This window comes from Perna viridis, chromosome 11 (genome assembly GCF_037379345.1).
Source record: "Perna viridis isolate PV_CMFRI_1.1 ecotype Kerala chromosome 11, ASM3737934v1, whole genome shotgun sequence".
Lineage (NCBI taxonomy): Eukaryota > Metazoa > Mollusca > Bivalvia > Mytilida > Mytilidae > Perna > Perna viridis.
In genome coordinates this window covers 28,994,726-29,017,708 of record NC_142455.1, presented here as the reverse complement: position 1 = coordinate 29,017,708, position 22,983 = coordinate 28,994,726, and the positions used below count along the sequence as shown (strand labels likewise).

At 33.3% G+C, this 22,983-nt stretch overlaps 1 protein-coding gene across 1 annotated transcript in view; it reads left to right on the top strand.

The window, feature by feature from the left end:
- LOC148603621 (methylmalonyl-CoA mutase, mitochondrial-like) overlaps nt 1-22,983 on the top strand; it is a 65,537-nt gene that overhangs the window by 12,953 nt on the left and 29,601 nt on the right. Inside the window, exons 9-16 of the mRNA XM_088553978.1 lie at nt 91-222; nt 2,092-2,268; nt 2,896-2,979; nt 4,331-4,436; nt 7,184-7,320; nt 10,211-10,336; nt 13,422-13,523; nt 20,233-20,373. Coding sequence (XP_088410104.1) covers nt 91-222; nt 2,092-2,268; nt 2,896-2,979; nt 4,331-4,436; nt 7,184-7,320; nt 10,211-10,336; nt 13,422-13,523; nt 20,233-20,373 — 1,005 coding nt within the window. The remainder of the gene's footprint in view (nt 1-90; nt 223-2,091; nt 2,269-2,895; nt 2,980-4,330; nt 4,437-7,183; nt 7,321-10,210; nt 10,337-13,421; nt 13,524-20,232; nt 20,374-22,983) is intronic.

Genomic DNA, 22,983 nt, shown 5'->3' with positions numbered 1-22,983 from the left:
GAACTATTGGCTGTATTAAACATTGACATATGTATATTATAACTATTAAGATATGCGTGTACATTGTATTTAACCTACATCTATTTATAGGAAATTGCTAAGATGAGGGCTGCAAGAAGATTATGGGCAAATCTTCTGAAGGAAAAATTTTCACCTAAAAACCCCAAATCACTATTGTTACGTACACATTCCCAGACATCGGGCTGGTCATTGACAGAACAGGTATATACATTTGTGTTATATAGATTAAGTCTAGTGTACTAATCCTTTGTACTGTGATGTGATAAGTAATAATTATCAGTAGTCATATGACATTCAAACTACCCACAAACTTACTGTCAATATGAATGACAGGCTTAAAATACTATGAAATAACAAAGTACAGAGCTTTTGAATACAGTTACAGAAGGCTTGATAAAGGTGAAATTCTTTTCTTAACTTTGACTTTTGGATGCCAAAATTATGTGTGAGCATAACTTTGGAAGGAGAGAACCAATTGTCACTGGAAAGGAAAGCATGCTACACATTTTATGAAATGGCAAAGTAGAATGATGACCGCTTATACAATCTTTGATACCTGTTTACCATTGGAATAGTTCATGTAGGAGACTCTTCCCCAATAATACAGTCTCATACCTGTTAACCTTTGGAATAGTTCATGTGGGAGATTCTCCTCCACTAACACAGTCTCCATACCTGTTAACCTTTGGAATAGTTCATGTGAGAGATTCTCCTCCACTAACACAGTCTCCATACCTGTTAACCTTTGGAATAGTTCATGTGGGAGATTCTCCCCCACTAACACAGTCTCCATACCTGTTAACCTTTGGAATAGTTCATGTGGGAGATTCTCCCCCACTAACACAGTCTCCATACCTGTTAACCTTTGGAATAGTTCATGTGGGAGATTCTCCATTATTTGCAGTGTCTCATGTGGGACATTTTACGTAAAACCAAATTTTTAATGTGAAAGATCAATTGTTTAGTGTTTTTCACAGATTATATACTAATTTAAACCCAAAACATTCCACAAGTCTTACATTTTTATGCTGATTTTGAGGTCATCTATGAAGGAGCATCTATAGTGATGGTCTTTGCCAATATCTATTAAAAGATTAGATGATAGTTTGTCTTTGTTTTCTTACTCTGTCATTAACATGCAAACAGGGTTATGGTACAATTGTACAATGATTACAACAGGATTACAGTACAAATGTACCATGGCTACAACAGGATTATAGTACAAATGTACCATGGCTACAACAGGATTACAGTACAAATGTACCATGGCTACAACAGGATTACAGTACAAATGTACCATGATTACAACAGGATTACAGTACAAATGTACCATGGCTACAACAGGATTATAGTACAAATGTACCATGATTACTACAGGATTATAGTACAAATGTACCATGGCTTCAACAGGATTACAGTACAAATGTACCATGGCTACAACAGGATTACAGTACAAATGTACCATGGCTACAACAGGATTACAGTACAAATGTACCATGATCACAACAGGATTATAGTACAAATGTACCATGGCTACAACAGGATTACAGTACAAATGTACCATGGCTACAACAGGATTACAGTACAAATGTACCATGATCACAACAGGATTATAGTACAAATGTACCATGATCACAACAGGATTATAGTACAAATGTACCATGGCTACAACAGGATTATAGTACAAATGTACAATGATCACAACAGGACTATGGTACAATTGTACCATGATAACAACAGAATTATAGTACAAATGTACCATGGCTACAACAGGATTATAGTACAAATATACAATGATCACAACAGGACTATGGTACAATTGTACCATGATAACAACAGAATTATAGTACAAATGTACCATGATTACTACAGGATTATAGTACAAATATACAGTGATTACAATAGGATTATAGTACAAATGTACTAAGATTACACACGAAAGCCTAAGAAAGTAGAGGATTACAAAACATTTTAAATATGTTAATATGCAAGTCACTATATTCCTTTTAGTAGTCATATTTCAAACATCGTAAATGTACATCATTGAAATATTGATCTATAATGTTACAGGATCCTTACAATAACATTATTAGAACATGTGTTGAGGGGATGGCAGCAGTGTTTGGTGGAACCCAGTCTTTACATACAAATTCGTTTGATGAGGCTTTAGGCTTACCCACACCATTCAGTGCGAGAATTGCAAGAAATACTCAAATAATTTTACAAGAAGAATCTGGTATTACAAAGGTAAATTATATATAGAAGAATTCACAAAATAAGAAATAAGATAATACACATAAAATGTGCAATTTAACAGCCTCCCCCCATCCACTCGCCCCCCCCCCCCCACATGATATCATGTGTTAAGGAACAATACAGTTGAAAAAAAACCTTTTATGGCAGCAACAGTTTTTATTTTTAATGATGTATTGTTACACAGTACCAGCTCAAGACTTACATAAAACTTAACTTCAAATGTTTTAAAGAAAGAACTGCGTCAATTTTTACAAAAAAGTCATAAGTGTAAAGTTGATAGTAATGACGCCTCAACCTACAGTAGCATTGTGACATCATAATTTACAATCAATTTTACACAACTATTTTTGTGAAATGGACGCCTGAACTTTAACACTATCAATAGAAATTCAATGCTATACTGTAGCCGTTAATTACTATGTTGATATATGAACTAAACTGCATCCATTGAACATACAAAACCAAAATATGACCATTATCATAACTAAACTTTATCACTTTTATTTACATAACTAAAGTATAATTTTTCAATGTAAAAACTTGGCAAAGACTGTTACAGTTTTTAAACTAATGTATAATTTGTAGAAATTTCATCAAAATGTCATTGTCATTTTACAGGTAGCAGACCCATGGGGAGGATCTTACATGATGGAAAATCTGACAGAGGAGATATATGAGGCTGCTCTCAAGGTCATCAATGAGGTAAGTTCACTGAAAGCAGTCTTCTCTAAATGCCTTTTATCTCTATTTGAATACTGATTATGACCATGTTGTAAATCTTCTGTGATGCAAAAAGATAAATTTTACTCTTTTGAAAGAGGATGTTCTTGTGTGAGGTATCCTTGTTTCACCTACAGACGAAATAAACAAAAAACCAAGGAGATTGTCATACCACAGTTATAAATTTTTATGTCCTGAAATATCAATGGAAAAGTCTTAAGCAGGGTAATCTTAAGATCAGATAGGTGTCACATTATTGTTTTTTTAAACAAAGTTCAAGACTAGGAAAGCTCAAGACACCTTTGAGTAAGATATCAGTGGTCTTTGACTCAGTGGAGCCTCTTTAAAGAACATGAGGTACTTGAAATAATAACCTTAGGTGTCTGAGATTTCAAAACAAATGACAAGAAAGATAACTCTGATTAGAGATAGACTCATACAGACATCAAGCATAGTAAGAATTCAAATGATTTTAGGTATTCGGGGGTCTGATAGAGTAAGCATTAATTGCTTTAAAGGTCCTGTCTTTACAGAGGAGACATTTTTATTATGGTTTAGCATAGTTGATTTGTGGTTCACTCTTTGCACATTTACTTATGAATGCCTCTAGCATTATCCATAAATCCTTGATGATTTTTTTATCTTGATTTGTTGTAAATCCACAATTAATTTTATTTTAAGAGTAAATAAGCGAACCAAGGTTATAGCGGTAATCAAAGGAACGCAATCCAGGGGCAAAGACCAGACATGGAAAACAGACATACACAACAAATAACATAAAGTAACTAAAATCATACATACAAAGTAACAAAAGCAAATGAGCTTAAATTAAGTTTATCTTGATGTAATATTCATTATGTTACTGTTGTGTTATGTGACAAGGGGCCACATGCAGTCCTGATGTATGTATGTATGCATGTATGTATGTATGTATGTATGTATGAATGTATGTATGTATGTATGTATGTATGAATGTATGTGTGTATGTATATATTGGTTTTAGGATCTTTCTATCAATCTTCCTATGAATTTCCAATTATATGTTCTTGATTTGTGAGACTTAATATTCATAAAAATGAAATGGGTCTGCACTGGTCTATTTTGTCTAATCCATGCTTCCCATTTGATGCATAAGGATCATACATATTGATGAAGCTTGTTTACTGTAGGAGGTAACTTCAATTGAGGAGTGCTTCTAGATGAGTTCAGCTGATTATAAATTTTCATTTTAAAGGCATAAAGACAAAATTGAAAGGGTTGTTGTTTGTCATTCATTGATTTCACATCTTTTTTTAATATTATTTACAAACCTGATAAAGCAATTTATTTCTAGGTAGAAGAGATGGGAGGTATGGCTAAAGCAGTGGCTGCTGGTATGCCTAAATTAAGGATTGAAGAATGTGCTGCTAAAAGACAGGCCAGAATTGATAGTGGTTCTGGTAAGAACAAAAGATGTTATTGTATAATGTGTGTACATTTTTATTGGCTCACCTGGTTGAAAGGCCATGTGAGCTATTGCCATCACTGTGTCGTCATCTGTCGTCATCATCCATAAACTTTTTCAAACATCTTCTCCTCTGAAACTACTCATAGATTGTAACCAAACTTATCATGAATTTTTAACTATCCTTGTGGGGATTTTTGGTGTTGCGAAAAAAAACATGGCCACCATTACTAAAAATTAACCATAGGGGTCATATTGCAGAATTATGCAAATACAGTCAAACCTGCTCTGCCGGTCACCTCAAATTACTGGTCACCCTCACTTAACCATCATTTTAAAACTGGCCCAACTGTTTTTTTTATATATTTTTACTCAAATTAGCAGTCACCTTCCTAATGCCACCATCTGTCATTTTGTAAACATTCGGTTTATCACATGACCCAATAACAGTATCGTGTCACATTATTTAATTTTATCTAGTACATGTAAATATAGTTAATTAGGTTAACGAAGAGATTAAATCAATATTGCAATGAAAACAAAATTAAAGATACAATAGTAAAGGTGTGAAATTAATTAACTGGTCAGTGATTAAGTCCTGAAAACTTCAGTCTTCAGTTTAATTATGAAAGTTTGAGTTTCGACAATATGTCTCAGAAATGGAAAATTTTGAAAATGATCAAAAAAAAAGGGGGGAAACTAAAAGATCAAATAGTGGAAAAAGTGTCTGTCATTGCAAAGGAAACGGGTGTCGGAAAAACACAGGTTAATTGCCAAAAGAAAAGCAGAAATTATAGAAAACATTGAAAACAATGTATACGGGGAATGAAAAAGGAAACAACATAAAACGGGAAATGAGGAAATTTACGATTTCTTATTTATTGTAATATATTTTTATCTGAATGATATTTTGAATAAAAAATATTTTTATTCCTGGTATACATGAATCTGTATCTGAAAATGAAAGGTAATTACATGTACTATTATGACAATCACAGATAGTACAATATAAATGAATGTGGGATTATAAGCTGATATCAAAGTCTTTCTACATCACAGTTTGTAACCTCATTTCAAAGGTCACCTCTTTATAAAGGTCACTTTGAGTATTCCCAAGAGGTGACTGCTTAATACAGGTTTGATTGTAACTCAAAAACAGTTATGTTTAGCTAAAATCTGGTAGTGGGTAAAATGGTTCTGCATGATGGCATGGACCTATGCCAAAATTTTCAGAAAGATCTGTTGATGAATGAATGAGTTATTGGTCCTGAAATAGATTTTTTTCCTGAATTTTACAGTTCCAACTTTGAAAATCTTTTCCTCTGAAACTACCCAATGGATTAAAACAAAACTTTGCATGAATGTTATGTAGAATATGTTGAACATTCTATGCATGTGGATTTTTGATTTTGCAAAAAACATGGCCACCATTTCTGAAAATAGACCGTAGGGGTCAAATTGCAGAATAATGCAAGTAACTCAAAATCTGTTGGGTTTAGCTAAAATCTGGCAGAAATTGAAATTTTTCAGCATGATGGGATTACCTATATATATGTCGAATATTTCAGAAAGATCTGTTGACCAATGAATGAGTTATGGGTCCTGAAATGGATTTCTCCTCTTAGACAACTTGTAGGATGGATTGTAACCACCTCTCGTCTGAATATAGCCGAAATATTGCTGCTTGGACGTTAAACCCCAACACACAAAGATTGTAACTAAACATTGCATGACTGTTTGTTAGGATATCCTTAACAATTTTTTTTTGTCTAAAACATGGCCGCCACTACAAAGAATTTACAGCTTGTTGAAATTACTTGAAAATCAAAGGGTTTAGCGTAATTTTCTAGGGGGGGAATTGATCAGCATGGTGAGACATATGCCAAAATTTTCATAAAGATTTATTGCTCAATATTGGAGTTATTGTCCTTGAAGAGAAAAAATGACAGGGATTTATTTTATAACATGAAAACCAGGTGGATAACTAAATGCTCTGCATTGATTAAATGATTCTAGTCACAATAGTACAGTAAGGTCAAGAGTCCAGCTTTAGAAAGCTGTAGAGACAATTTTTGACCAAGTGAGTGATTAAGGCTCTCTCGAGCCTCTAGTCTGATTTTTCATTACTGTATAGAAAGTAAACTTAGTATTTTCTGTGGTTTTTGAAAAGGGCAGGGTAATTCTGTTAAGAATGGCACATTTAGGCAATTTTAATGGCACATTAAGCATATTAATGTACCAAGTTCAATCTAATCTGCATGTAGCTGTGTTTTTGAAAAAAATAAACAAATTAGAAAGGTAACTTACTGAAACAAGATTTTTTTGTGTGAATAATTTTGAATTTATGGTCAAAATTATGGAGGGATAAGTTTTTTTTTTTTTTTTTGGGGGGGGGGGGGCGGGGAACCAGATCTTATATCGTACAATATCACAAATGATGAACATTTAGTTGCAATTAATTCTGTATTACATGGTGTTGTTTTTTTCTCTAACTAAATATACACTGCATATGGAGAAATTTGGTTGAAAATGGTAATGATCACTTAGTCATGTCCCTATAAAATATCCATTTCATCAACTTTATACTGGCACATTCCATTGGTGTAAGAAATTCAAGAACTGTACAATAAATTCCTACTTGGAATGATATATACTATTCTTATGGCAAAGCTTCAGGAACAATAAATTTGTTTATTCAAAGTGGCCTTTGTGATAAGATATTATTAAAATTATGTTTCACAGAAGTGATTGTTGGTGTAAATAAATACAAATTAAAGGAGGAAGGCCAAGTGGATGTACTGTGTATTGATAATTCTATTGTCAAACACAAACAGATTGAAAGAATCACAAAAGTCAGGGAGTCCAGAGACAAAAGAAAGGTAAGTCCAGGAGGGAGCCAGGTGAGTCTGGTAGTATAGAAACAAAAAAAAAATGTAGGTCAACGAGGGAATCACTATAGTCAGAAAGTCAAGAGACATAAAAGGTAAGTCCAGTCATCTGAGTCTGATAAAAAAAGGTATGTCCAGTGGTGTGGCAGAGAATTATATTCATGATTCCAAGAATCAAGAGACAAGAAAAGGTATTCCAGCAGGGAATCAAGAGACAATGTTTGATCCAGCAGAGACTCACTTCACTCGGTGAGTCAAGAGACAAAAGTTGGTCCAGCAGAGAATCAAGAACCACAAGAGTCAGTGAATCAAGAGACAAAAGTTGGTCTAGCAGAGAATCACTTCACTAAGTGAGTCAAGAGACAAGGTTAGGCCAGCAGAGAATCACTACACTCAGTGAGTCAAGAGACAAAGGTTGGTCCAGCAGAGAATCACTTCACTCAGTGAGTCAAGAGACAAAGGTTGGTCCAGCAGAGAATCACTTCACTCAGTGAGTCAAGAGACAATGGTTGGTCCAGCAGAGAATCACTTCACTCAGTGAGTCAAAAGACAATGGTTGGTCCAGCAGAGAATCACTTCACTCGTGAGTGTTGATACAAAAGTAGGTCCAGCAGGGAATCACTTCACTCAGTGAGTTAAGTGACAGAGGATGGTCAAGCAGAGAACCTCTTCACTCATTGAGTTTAAAGACAAAGGTTGGTCCAGCAGAGAATCAGGACCGTTGCAGTATCAATTTACTGCAGTGATGTAATATCTATTTTGTCAGATAAATCATTTGTAAATGGACTTGCCTTGATTATGGATCAGATTAGTATTGGGTAATTTTGTTGGTACCCTTATTTGAGAGAAATTGCTAGCATTAGGGAGTCAAGAAACAAAGAAAAGGTACATGTAGGTCCATTAGAGATTCACTGGGTTGTGGGAGTAAATAGACAAGAAACGGTCTAGAAGGGTATCACAAGAGCCAAGAAGTCATGAGACAAAGGAATGGTAAATCAAGGAGCGAATCATAATAGTCATCAAGATTATAATAAAGGTAAATTCCTGGAGAGAATCACTACTCGGGGATATGGGAGACAGAGGAATGGAAAGGTAAGTGAAACAAAAATGTTCTTCAATTTGAGACTTTGTTTTAGTTCTTACCTGTACTTGAATTTTTAAACATATCATGCAAAGGATAAAGCTGTACAGATGGTATAAACATGCAGACTAGTAGGCTACCTAAGAAGGACAGTCATTGTTTTAGAAGTTTTCAGAAAAAATTCCAACCTGAATATAAAAAAATGTGTGAGTTATTTCCCTTTGCATGAAATGTTTGAAATACTGTAAGTAGAAATATGACTGTTGCTTTGTTTGGTGTCAGGGTTTCAGTTGCCTATATGGTCATTTGTTGGTCCAGATGATAATTATGGATCCCCTCAATCAAAGTGTTTAAACTTTAACACGCTGATGTGGAATGTTAAATACAAGTTAGTTTCTATAGAGCCAACAATAATGTAGAAGGACCTGTTTTTATTAGGCCATGTGAGCTATTACTATCACTTTGCATCTGTCCTTATTCACTACTAGACCCAAACTTAGTATGATCATTTCTTAGGTTATTCTGCATAGAATTGATGTGGGGATTTTTTATCTATCGAAAAACATGGCCTCTGTGTCTAAAAGTAGAACATAATGGTCAGACAGACGTTTTTCTGATATATCACCATAATCATTAGGTTTAGGTAAATTCTGACATGGGTATAAGCATAGTGAGATCTATCAATGGTTAAATTTTCATGAAAATCTGTTAAGCCATGTTGGAGTTATTGCCTTTTCAACATTTTTTCGCGATTTTAGATGTTATTTCTTTCAAAAATCTTTTTTTTTTACAGTATTTAGCCAATATCTGGATAACTATGATAGATAGATAGAAACTTGCAAATGCTGCAATGATCTTTTTGATAAGCTCTGCAAAATTCTGCATTGAATCAGAGCTGTCGGACAGCTCCTTGTTAGAGTTATTGCTCTTGAAAGGTGAAAAATGATGTTTTGGCAGTTTTCAGCCAAAAAATTTTCAATTGATTAAATAATCCTTATGTTTTGTCCTACCTAATTCTTCTTTTGAGTCTTGCCCCGTGCAGGACCGGGTGTCAAAAGAATAGGCCTGCAGCAGCGTTAAGGTTGTCATAAAAGGCGACTAAATAGTGCTCAGTACCCTAGCCGGGGGATAGGGTGCTCTGCCCACAGAGCAACTGGGTTGTGTGCCCCAGGTGATGGAATGGGGTAACCCTGGCATGTTTCATGCTGGGGTTGTCAGGCCATAATACGGAAAACCTGACCACAAACCATAGTGGTACAACGTGTTGGGAAAGATGCCAAGTTCCTTGCACGTTAAAGAACCATAGTAGGAACCATAGGGCTCTGCCACAGGAGGCTAAATTGCCTGACCCTTCCCACCCCTCCCAATATCCAGTGGCAATAAAAATTTGTCAACCCCATTATCCATGTGTCCCATCCCATTTTCATTTCATCATCATTTCATGTTTATTTTATCATCCATTTCATGTTCATCACCTGGATATAGCTGAAATATTGCTGCTCGGGCGTTAAACCCTAACAATCAATCAATCAATCAAACTTTTGAGTCAAAATTGTCAGACAGTGCCTTGTTGGAGTTATTGTCCTTGAAAGGCAAAAATTGAACCAGGTGGTAAATTCAGGCCTTAGGGAGCTTCTTGTTTCCATACAGAATCTTTTTGTTCCAACTTAACTGATCTATCCTAGATCTTTGTTTTTCAGTAATTCTTATATTTGACAATACTTACCAGTCCAAATATGTATTGGATGAAATATGCCTTTCTATTTGATTGGCAATATTACCCTTTATATTTGCTTATAGGCTGAAGAAACATTAGCTGCTATTACCAAATGCTGTGAGTCAGGTGATGGCAACTTACTTGCACTCAGTATAGAAGCTGCTCGGGCAAGGTGTACTGTGGGAGAGATAACTGATGCAATGGAAAAGGTGAGTTTTGAATTTGTATATGAAAAAAAACTTTTGGTTGTATAGTGATGTCACCCTGTTGTCATCGTCATTGTTGGTGTCCATTAACTTAAACGTTTATTTATGAAAACTTTCATAATACTTTCAATTTTTTTTTTAATTTTAACACTTTAATCCTAGGAACAGGACAGAAGGCCGTATGATTTTTGGACGTTTTCTGAAAAACTTTTCACCTAACCCCTTTTGGAAATAAAGGACTAAAAGGGGGAAAAAATTGGTGTTATCAGTAGAATTAATAGGAAAAAGCTTATTGTTTATTCTGTGTTTATGATGCTGGTGTCAATCTGTTCTATTTAGAATTCTGTTCTGAATTTTTTTTATGAGGTAGGTACATTTTTAAACTGTATTGGAGTTATAGGGGAATAAAATTGGGCCATACTCCAAAAAATTGACTTTTTAATTTTTTTTCCAATTTGATTTTTTTTTTTTTTTTTTGATGGATTCCTTAAGAAATATTAATCCCATTAAGAACTCATTCTCAAATACTGATGTACTTGTAGATGATTAGTTAGTGCGGGTATCTTACCTATTATATGTTATCTTAATATTATTCACAAAGCATGGAAAGCTCAGTACTCACCCGATAAGTTGACTTAATTGTAGAACAGGCTAATTAGTAAGTGATGTAGTTATGGTATTGTTGCCGAGTCAGTAAAGATAGCAGTTTTTGGTGTAAACATTGACTCCCTCATGGGGTCTTTACATAGAAAATAACATGCTATATTTAAAAGAAGTTTTCTGCATGACATGGGTTGTTAACTTATGATGTGCCATTGTTCTCAATCCTGCATGGGAAGAATTGGGATTGGTATTACATATACGATGAGGACATTACTTTTTGTAGGTTAAAATTAGTCTGGATCTGATATGTCAGTTAATTGCTAGTAGTCCTTTGTTCATTTGTGTAATGCATAATCAGTTTCTTTATTTCTGTTTTAACAAAGCACTCAGACCTTTTTGAGCTGATTTTTAGGTGTGTAAAATGGAGTCATATTTTTACACCTCTGCAAATGAAGTTCGTTGTGGGTATAAATAGGTCCGCCCTGTCTGTTTGTCTGTCTGTCCATCTGTCCAAACTATTTTCTAAGCAGCTTGCAGCATTGATATGAAATTTTGTGGGATTTAATATATACATATGGAGATGTGCATGCTGTCAGGAATTTATGTTTGGGCAAAAATTGTAGAAATAATGGCTGTTTACTTTAGGCGTTTTCCAGCAAAACTTGACCTAATTCGTTGACCGCAACTCCTACTTCTCAACTTGCAGGGTTGTTAAGAAACTTTAAATGGGTTGTTGAATTACCATATTGAGATATGCATATTGTGAAGAATTTATTTTTGGATAAAAATTGTAGAAATGATGACCATTGGAACGTAGACATTTTTCAACAAAACTTGATCTTATTCGTTGACCGCAACTCCTACTTCACCTGCATCAATTACATTCTTTTGATTACTGCTATAACCTTGGTTCCCTTGATTACTCTTTGATTACTGCTATAACTTTGGTTCCCTTGATTACTCTTTCACAACTTGCAGGATTGTTATGACACTGTGGAATGTAATAATATATAAATATGGAGATGTGCATACTTTCAGAAATTTATGTTTGAACAAAAAATGTAGAAATGATGACCATTGGACTAATGTATTTTTTTTTCAGTAAAACTTGGTTTCATGTGTTCTTCAAAACAAAAAAAAAATAGTACTGTCTGATTGCTCTATGGAGTTGGTTTCAGAAATAGCAGCAAATTTGTGTGTCAAAAGTGCTTAATCTTTCAACCATAAAAATTGTAAAATTGTGAAAATTATATGGCCAAAGTGGTCCCCAAATGTACAGGGTTCAACAAACTTTAGGGGGTATTAGTCCTATAATGGGCAATGTCTAGTTTCCACAGTGGCCTGATTTTAAAGAGGGAGGGTTGTAATTATGGCAAAGTACCTTAACCCAGCCACATTTTATGTCAGGAGTTTCTGGCCTCTATATGTATTGTTTTGTTTTCATTTTCAATTTGTTGCTGGAGTATATAGGGGCAAATATTTTGCTGTACCTGTGTATAATGTTGTTTTTGGGACCAGCTGCAGCCTGTCCTTGGGTGTGAGGGTTTCCTTATCGTTCATTGAAGACCCATGGGTGGCCTTGAGCTGACATTTTTCATTCTGGTGGGGTTGTTGTCTCTTTGACATATTCATCATTATAGTTATGCATACTGTGAACTTCACAACTGGACCTTCAATTCAAGCTGGAATTAAAAAAACCTAAAGGTGTCTTTGGCATGATCTGGTGACAATATGACAAATATGAATAAAATTTACATATGTGTTTGGACAAGAACTCACTCAATTTTACAAAATCATATTCAAAAAAAGGAAAAAGGTCCATATGGCACCCCGTTGGTTGATAGAATAAGCAGGGAAATACTCAATGCCGAAAAATCTCATTCCACCTGAAAAGTATTCAGGATATAATCAAATAAAAGTAATCACAAAGTAATCATGATTACTGTCCATTTTGGTCTTGTCATTAATAAGATTAAATTACAAGTAATTGTATTTCTAATAATTACTGATTAAATCTTATTACATGCAAAAATGTAATTAATTACAGGTGATTACAATTACAATTAACAATTACCACTTGTCTGTTGTGAAGTAAAGAAAATTCACTAGCAGCAGACCAACTGGGAGATGAAAACATGGCAATAAATTCTCTGAAATGCAGGCCCTTCTATTTAAGTAATTTGAATAAAGCAATTTTTGCTGTTTCCACACAGTTGTATTTAATAGACCTCTATTGATTAGAATGCAACAAAGATCTGGTTCCATTCAACAAGTCAGCTGAAATATTTACATTTCTTTCTTATTTGTAAAAGCTACATGAAATATTGACATAATGTTAGTGAAAAGATTTATGCCCTTTTTCCACCATTAGATACATTATGTTTACCTATTAGCTACCATTGTGATGAAAAGTTAATAATGTTAGTGGCTGTTGTCTAATATTTTTGTATGTGAATAAAGTTGTATTTTTGTTATTTTCTTTAAGGTGTATGGTCGACATGTAGCAAGTGATAGGATGGTTAGTGGTGCTTACAAAACAGAATATGGAGAAGTTGATGATATCTCTAAAGTAATCAAAAGAGTCGAGGTTAGTTGTAACACTTTTTGTCTCTTCTGGATGTTGTGAAAGGTGAGACTAAGGCATTGTATTTCTGGCATCCATATTATGAAATTTCTGATTAGATCATATTCAAATGGACCATTTATGCTAGGTCCATCATATTTGTTTTGCAGTTGCATTAGTATAACTATACCACAATTCTGTATCCATTGACTTTGAGAATATCAGTAAGTCGCAGTTAAATATATGCAAATAATAAACTAATTCAGAGGAATCTGTCTACTTTGTTAAACGGTTGATTTGATATTATATATTGTCCATATTATACTGAGAAAGTACTTATAAAAATTTGTGGATTAGGGAAGAAACACAAGTTTGTGGATTCTTGTATTTGTGATTTTGAAGTTTTCAGTACACACATCACTGGAAATCTTTTTTTCATTGGGAATCAAATTTCATGATCTGGTTCACCCACAAAAACCACATGAGCAATAGTACTTAATAGTATATAAAATTTGCAACACTGTCACCATCAATTAAGTTTTGAATAACAGCGTCCATGTGTGACAAGTGAGACATATCTCTGTGATAACAGTTTATTACATGTATTTTTTATTTGGACTATTTCAGTTTGAATTAAACAAGGCTTGTGAGACCCAAAAATACATATTTAGTAAATACTTCATGATGCTGAGGACATATTGCAATATATGGTTCAGTTTGTCATCCCAAAATATCATGTTAACTGAAACATAGCTCAGGTCTATTAAATTTTTTTTGAGGCAACCAACCAAATACTCATTTCCTAACTGTAATGTAGGTCAATAAATGCACAAACAATTGAAGAATTATTGTGTTAATCAGGTATGATTTCTGTAGTTTTCAAGGTTTATTCAGACTGCAAGTTCAAGTTCTCAACAAAATGTAAGCTTTCCAGTGCTAACTTAGTGGACCTAGTCTAGTAAAATCCACAAATTTGAAATCATTAATATGACTTAAGTAGAAAAAACTTCTACCTTCAGGTCCACAGATGTTAAAGTCATTTTGATGTCTCTTAAGGAATCCCAAATCATGATATGTTTCCAGTATGTACTGGATAAAGAATTTTGACTTGCAGCTTTTTTATTTAAACTTCACATACTTAAAAAGCCAACTTCCTTCTTTAAAAAAAATTGAAAATACCTACAGCTGAAGCATCTGTGTTTTTCACATCATGCACATAGTTGTATTACATAATCTTACATTCTGCTCTTCTGTAGTGCTAAAATTTTCCAGCTATTCAATTTATCAAAAATAGAAAGTTAAAAAAATGAACCATCCCTTTTACAAAGGTTTTAACTACAATTATAGATAATGAATTATCTGTCGTAACTTGATTCAGAGTAAAGAAAATTCGTTCTTAACTTAATACAGAAAAAAGACTGTTTTGAAGTCGTGACAGAAAATTTTACAGTGAGCTTGATAGGGTGAGATGTAATGTTCTGTTCCTATGTTCAAAACTGACATTATTCTATTTATGGTTAAAGTCATAGTCTGCCTCTGTATTGTTGTCATTGTTAAGTGCCGATATTGTCAAGCATCATACTAATAACTTTGTGAAAGAAAATATCAGGCTGCAAACAGCAATGGAAAAATGACAATATTGCAGTTAAAATGAAGTTCCAGTCTTCACAACAAACTAACTAAACCACTTGCCGTAAAAAGTTACAAAAGCAATGATTGATAGCCTGTTAGAATCATTCCTTGTTATGTTCTTGACGTGTATCATGAGCTAAGGTTTACACAAATGGAAATGTTTTCACACAATGTAAAATGTGCGTATAACAAGTCCTTTACATGCTAAGAAAAATGTTCTCACCATGTGCACTCTGTTGTTTGGAATTAATGGCCTCATTTGAGATGTTGTTATTTCAGTAATTTGTTGTGGACATTTTTTTTTTTTTATTATTATTTTTTTCCCCTTTTATTGCAGTCACATTTGAACTTTAGAAAGTACAATATGTTTACACTGACATTGATGTAAAATGCTGAATACAAAGGTTCCGATGATTTGTAAAGGTTGTGTCCCTTACCCTAGGCTTACCTCCTTAATTCAGACTAGAAAAAATTGAGATGGTTAGGCCTTTTGTCATTGAACCTCAACTGCATAATTAAGTTATGGTGGCATTTTGTGGTCATATTATGGTATCATGTTGTGGTTGGCATTGGAGTCATTGTAGTGATTGTCCTCTGTATAAATTCCATGTTCACACAATAACATGTTTGCAGCTGTTACAGTTCTGCATCAACTGTTGGACCAAGACTGCAACATATGTTTTCATGAAACTATTTGTTTGTATACACTTTATATTTTTTCTGTCATATAAAAAAGTAAAGTGATTATATAAATTTTAATTGAACAGATCCTAATGTACTACTTCATATTATGATTTATAATTAGTTCATTGTTTGGTAAATAGTCCCAGACTTATTCTCAAGGCTATTATTTCACAAAGCAGGTGTTCAAACAGATTAATAGTGCATTACAAGTACTAAATTAAAGTACTTTCACCATTTTTTATGTCTGGAAATTGGAGCAATCATAAATTCATTAAAACATCAAGTAAATATTAGATTTTTTTTTACCTCATTTGGGTGTAAAGAATAGCTTGAGATGTATATTGACAATACCTGACTTCGATATTAATTTATTGCCGTTACTGTTTGCTTTCAATTTATGAAAATTGCATAAAATAGCAGTATCATGTTTCATTTAGTTCAAGTCGTGTTATTATCTGATAATCGTGACCAGCATGAGAGCTATTATGTGTGAAATGGTAGAAAAATCAACCAAATTTTCTCATTTTTCTCCCACATGTCTGATTCTATTGCTTTTAATGCTTTGCTCAATCAAGTACATTCTAATTTATTTTTTATCCTGAATGAAAAAGTAATTTGACTTTCTAAAGGAAATAGGTATTTGTTTTTCAAATTGAATTTTGATCTTTTCAGCCTTTAAAAGGAGAGAACTTTTGAAATCAGATTTACAAGACATTTCTACTTTCAGAATATTGGTATTTTGATTGTTGCTGTAAATAGATTTTCAACTGAAGAAAATTTAATCATTTGGTGACAGAAAAGTCTGAAGAACTTTGGCACTGTAGTAAATGCTGCAGTCCTCATATTTTATATTTAGTTTTTAAATGCATTACTTTTTGGCTGTGGTCATGTATATTCCAAATCATATATATTCCATGATGTGAAAAAGAAATATTATGATTAAATGATTTAGAAAAGTAAAATGTAAGTAAGTAATATGAAACAATATAATGGAAATTGCAAGTTTTATGTTTTTAAATTCAAATATGCCTTAACACCTTATATTTTCCCCATGTCTTTAGCGAAAGCAGGGGAGTAAAGAATTTGACTTTCCTTCCGTTTTTCTGTTGGAATTGGTTCCCAGGTGATAACTTTTGAAAGCCTTCATATACTTTCATCAAACTTGCACAGTTGAAGGCTTATGAGCTAAGGAAGACACTTACTGATTTTGGGGTCAGTAGGTGAAATGTCAAGGTTAAATAAACTTAATGAGGTCGAAATTTGAGTAGAAAATTGGTCTCTTAGATATTACTTTTGTAACCTTCATAGACTGTCAGTAAACTTACACAGTTGAAAACATATGAGTTAAGGAAAATACTAATTGATTTTGGGGGCAGTAGGTCAGTACTCATGTACTTAATGAAATAGAAGTTTTGGGTTTTGAAATTGGGTCAATAAACTTGTCTTTTTATTACTGATATTCCATGAAGTATCACTTAAGTTGCAATGCAGGTGACTTGGAGCACTGCTCTTGTTTAAAGAATATTTAAACATTTTTTGTATACTGAAAAACAAGATAAGGAAACAACTTATAAGCTGTCTATACATTGCTATTTTGAATCATGCTGATTCAGATATAAAAGGATATTGATGTTGTTGTATGCTTTCACAGTAAGACAGCTTCATTTCGTTGTTATAACAATATCTATAAGAATACTTTATCATCAAAAATAACATATTAATAATATGAAAAAGACCAAGTTTAGAATATTACAAGGACATGTGCATACAGCAGTACAATGACAAGGAGGATATTGTGTAATGAGGTAGACAATGCAGTGAAGACCTATATGGTCTTGATTTCCCTTCAGATTCTGAATCAGCAAATTTTTTCGGCAAAAATTACTGCTCAGACAATAGACTCAGGTGAAAATCATTTTGAACAGACAGCTATGCTGATAAAATAAGATTTAGTATAGACATGTAGATTGTAGTCTCTGGGTTACTTCCCCTTTTAGCTCACCAAAGGGTATGTGTTGATGTAAGTTGGAGGAGTAATCAAGCTAACCAATATTCTAGCGGAATACAAAAGAATGCAGTCCAGGGATAAAGACTAGACAGGGAAAACACACACACAACAAAGTAAATGAAATAACCAAAATAACATGTATAAAGAAACAAAAGTAAAAATGGGAAACAGAGCCTCCACTAAAAACTGGGAGAATAGACCAAGTGTACCTGTAGTGTAAGGGCCAAGTGTTCTAATATTTTTGACAATTTCACTTTCTCTGTAGAATTTTTAGAACAAAAATCCCTTTCCCACTGTACAAATGAATGCTAAAACCAGTGAAATTAAACTTTCCCTGGGTCAAAATCTACTTTCTACGAGTGATGAGAAATGGGAATTCTAGAAGCTGATTAGGGTCCTCTGCTTTTCTAGAAACACCCTTGGATATTGGGTTCATGATTTATATATATGATTTAAGATTTTAGAATTCCTGTTACCTGTAATCCATGCCAAGTGAAATATAATCCTAGGGAAGTTTACGTTTCTATATGTTTCGCTTATTGATTTCCATTGTGTGAAAAAACTTTCTCTTTAATACATGTAGCTGAAGTTGTCTACTCCAATGGAATGGCTGCAGTTTAAATTAATATTTGTGGTTTTAAATTATATAGGTGAGATATGTAATTTTTTATTTTGTGTCAAAGTTAAATTTTTACTGGTACTTCTTAAGGCTTTTTGTCCAAAGTGAAAATATGTTTTTTTCTTAAACAAGGAAAAAATACTGTGTTAATTGTATTACATGTAGAAGCAAAACATGTAAGTTAAAGGATTGACAAATTTTTAAATAAATACTCATTTTTTGAGTGTCTGTACACTTTTCCTTATTTCATCTTAATATTTAACATCTTGGCTTTTATCCTATTTAAGTATTATACAGCACACAAAGAAGTGCAGAAAGTTCAATGTTTTTTCCTGACATGCACATCATACAGGCAAAGGTGGCCTTGCTGTTTTTATTTGCATCATCAATGAATAAAAATGCCCAACCATAGACAGACCCTTCTTTCAATGTGATTGTGGTGTTTATGAGCTTACTAACTCAGCTCTTTATCTTTGAGTAGTACTCCAGCTAAGAATCATGCAAAATGATTCATAGTTGAAAAGCCTACATATTTATATTTTTGATATTTTGTATAAAATGTTATGGTAAAGAGAAGTGATTTTTCATTTAATCTGTGTTCTTATGAGATAAAAATTACAAAGAATGCACTGTAGAATTCAAAAATAAGGGAGACACTCTGTAAATGACAATAAAATACAATAGAAACTGTATGATTTTTAATATGAATTATCTCCTAAGAGCAGACAGATTGGAATGAATAATCATTTCATCATATAGACCCATAAAACAAGTTAATATCAAAAATAAAAATAAGTAATCTTTTTAGCTCATATGAGCTATTGCCATCACTTGGCGTCCGTCATCGTAAACAATTTTTCAAAAATGTTCTTCTCTGACACTACTTGACCAGTTGGAGCCAAACTTGGTATGAATGTTTCTTGGGGTATCCTGCATAGAACTGATGTGGGGATTTTTGATCTGTCGAAAAACATGGCCACCATTACTAAAAATAGAACATAGGGGTCATACAGTAGTTTTTTGCATATAGGTTTAGCTAAATTTTGACATGGGTGAAAGTGTTCTGCATGATGATATCTATGAGTGGACACATTTTTATTTTGACCCATTTAGCCATGTTGGAATTATTGCCCTTTTTCAATGTTTTTTGCTTTTTTTAATGTAATTTCTTTCAAAATATTCTCCTCTGACACTACTTGACCAATTTGAATCAAACTTGGTATGAATGTTCCTTAGAGTATCTTGCATAGAACTGAGGTGGCGATTTTTGATTTGTCAAAAAACATGGCTGCTGTTACTAAAAAATAGAATATAAGGGGTCAGATAGAAGTTTTTCGTATATTTTATCTCCAAAACCTTTAGGTTTAGCCAAATTCTTTCAATCGCTGAAATGATACCTATTGTAAGGCCTAAAAAAATCTCCAGGGATAAAAGTTGTCAGACGACTCCTTGTAAGAGTTATTGCTATTGAATGGTGAAAAATTACCAGGTGAGCAATTCAGGATCCTTGGAGCCTCTTGTTTTGAGGTGTATCACACATTTCAGAATTTGCATGATTCCTTTGTTAATACAAAGACTGCTACGTAATAAGTCATACTCATAAAACTTGAGAGTCTACTCAAGTTAAAGAAAATTATTACTTATTAATATTGTAAGGGATCCTTGAGGTTTCCTAGAATGTGTTTAAATTTGAATACTGTAAATTTTATGGCATCCATGCATGCTTGCTGGGCCTCTTAGATTTTTATGTCAATTTATTGACTTTATGATCAAATTATTTTTCATTTCAGAAATTTGCTGAGCATGAGGGGAGAAGGCCACGAATTCTGGTTGCTAAGGTAGGACAAGATGGTCATGACAGAGGAGGCAAGGTCATCGCCACAGGTTTTGCTGACCTTGGATTTGATGTTGATATTGGACCTCTTTTTGCTGTAAGTCATTAACCCATACATCAAACAGACCAATAAAGTGCTCCACACTCTAATTAATTTTACCACAAGTGCCAGAGTGTCGCAAGCTTGATGAATGAACTTTTCAGAATCCTGAGTTTTATTACAAAACAGGATTAAGATCTGTGGGTGTTTGGCATGTTAAACCCTCGTTAGGATCAATCATTATTTAACTCATTAAGCAAGACTTATATCAGTCCTAACATGCAAACTTCTCGTTTATTTGTCGAAAATTAAACATAAACTTATTTTCCAGTTTTAACACATTTTGAAGTGGCGTAATTGGATCTGGTTCCAATATTTTATCATAAACGTGTTTACATGTATCTATTTTGTCAATCTATCCTTTGTGTTAGTTATGTCAATATATAACTCAAGAAAAACACATTCTTAATATATAAAATGATCCATGGCTTGCATTAAGTCAGTGATATGGATTAGATGGGGTGATGCATAATTTATCACATAAAAACAGAAAAAGTTCCTTTACAGTCAGAAATTTAATATGTTAAAAAATTTGAAAGGGTCCAGAGATTTTTGAAAGGGTTAACGTTAGTTTTCTTTTGCCCATATTTTACACATACAGGTAGTTAAAGATTATTTCTAACAACTCCAAAGTTTTTCCACTGAATCTGCCACACTGATATTGCCCACTGAAATTCTGAAAATCATAAAAAAAATGGCCCATTGTCAAAATGTTAATCCTCATCACTGTGAATGAAATGTTAAGCATAAAGAATGTTTTTCATAAAAAAGTAACAATAATTATCTTCCCAAATGCTTCCTTTTCCCTCCCTTATCATACCATAGAATATTACATATTGATAGAACATGATTACCTCTACCCTGACATGTATTATTTATGTACATCCAGTTATGGTTATTACTAGTTTCAAATGTCATTAGAAATATTAGAAATAACATGCAAATCTCCCATTTTCAGAATTAGCTTAAGACATTATTACTTCTTTAAGCATTTATGAAGGTGTTTAAATCAGGTTGATACATTAGTGTGCCTTTCTAATCAAGAGTACTTTTGACCTTTGTATGAAATGAATCACAATTTTGAATTGTTTTATGTTCTCATTAGTAATCAGATGTCTTTTGTATAGTTTTCTACCTGCATTTGTTAATTGCTGGTGTTTTTTATGAAGTAAGTGTCTTCATTTCTTAACATTTGTTCATTCATGTGATACTCCTTGAATGAAGGGTAATAATAAAAATACTGAACTGATTAAATCTAGGCAGTAGACAAGAGGAATAGTTGAAAATGGAAGTTTGTATATCAAAGGGCAGTATCAGGAACTTAGATCGGGAAATTTTGAAACTTTAGTTGTCATTTAAGACCTCAAAACAACAGGTATCCAGAGGAACATGTTGTTTCAGTTTTACTTTAACATTCTATTTAAAAATGTTTCTTTTCATGTGAGTGTGTACCATTTGAAGTCAGTTGTCCATGCTGTGTTGTGGATTTTCTGCTCTGTACCATTTGAAGTCAGTTGTCCATGCTGTGTTGTGGATTTTCTACTCTGTACCATTTGAAGTCAGTTGTCCATGCAGTGTTGTGGATTTTCTTCTCTGTACCATTTGAAGTCAGTTGTCCATGCAGTGTTGTGGATTTTCTTCTCTGTACCATTTGAAGTCAGTTGTCCATGCTGTGTTGTGGGTTTTCCACTCTGTACCATTTGAAGTCAGTTTTTCATGCAGTGTTGTAGGTTTTTTACTTCTATTTGTTGTTGTTGTCTTTATAATGATGACAATGGCATTTCTGTAATGAAGATATTTTGAACACATACTGACTTTATGGCAATATCTTTGTTTAAGTAAGATGCTCAACTAGGACTAAAGCCATGTTATTTGATCTTCGTACACTAGCTCCTGAAATCATGTGTAATATTAAACATGAATATGGTATGGTTTGACATTTGCCTGAAATTATTTTGTGTTACAGAAGTTTGCATTTCTCAATGGAAGAATAATAGACAACAACAAAAACAGGAGATTTTACCTTGCCAATGAGAATTTTGTAAGTTTGCCTGCCTGAAAGAATTTTTCTGATTTCTGGATGATAACTTGCAGTAAAAGAGAATTGATCTCTTTATACAAGTTTTACAACATAGCACCATACCCTAAAGTAAAGTTAGGACTTGTTTTGGTGGTTGTTTCTGGATTTGTTTACGAACAAGGGGCTAATAATGGTCAAATGTCTATTCACAATAAAAATTCAATGCCTGGGGTCAGGTGTGCTCAGGGAAGCTTTTGATTAATGGATAAAATGAGATGATTTTTTGAAGTACACAGACTCTCTGAGTTTTTACTTTTGCATTACCCATATGCAACTTTTGTGTTTATTGCTATGACTAGTAATACATACTTAATGAGTAAGGTAGAATGTTGTCCTTTTCTCCTTAACTTTTGCATTAATATTGAATGTTTAGCAGAATTTTGTTCATAGAAGTCTTTTTTTTTAATGTCACTAAAAACAGTTTGTTATCTGCTTTTTTATTTATGAATGATGAAACTAGACATGCTAGTATACATATTTTTATTGTACAAAAAATCTGTTCATGACTCCCACAGTAGGTACCATAA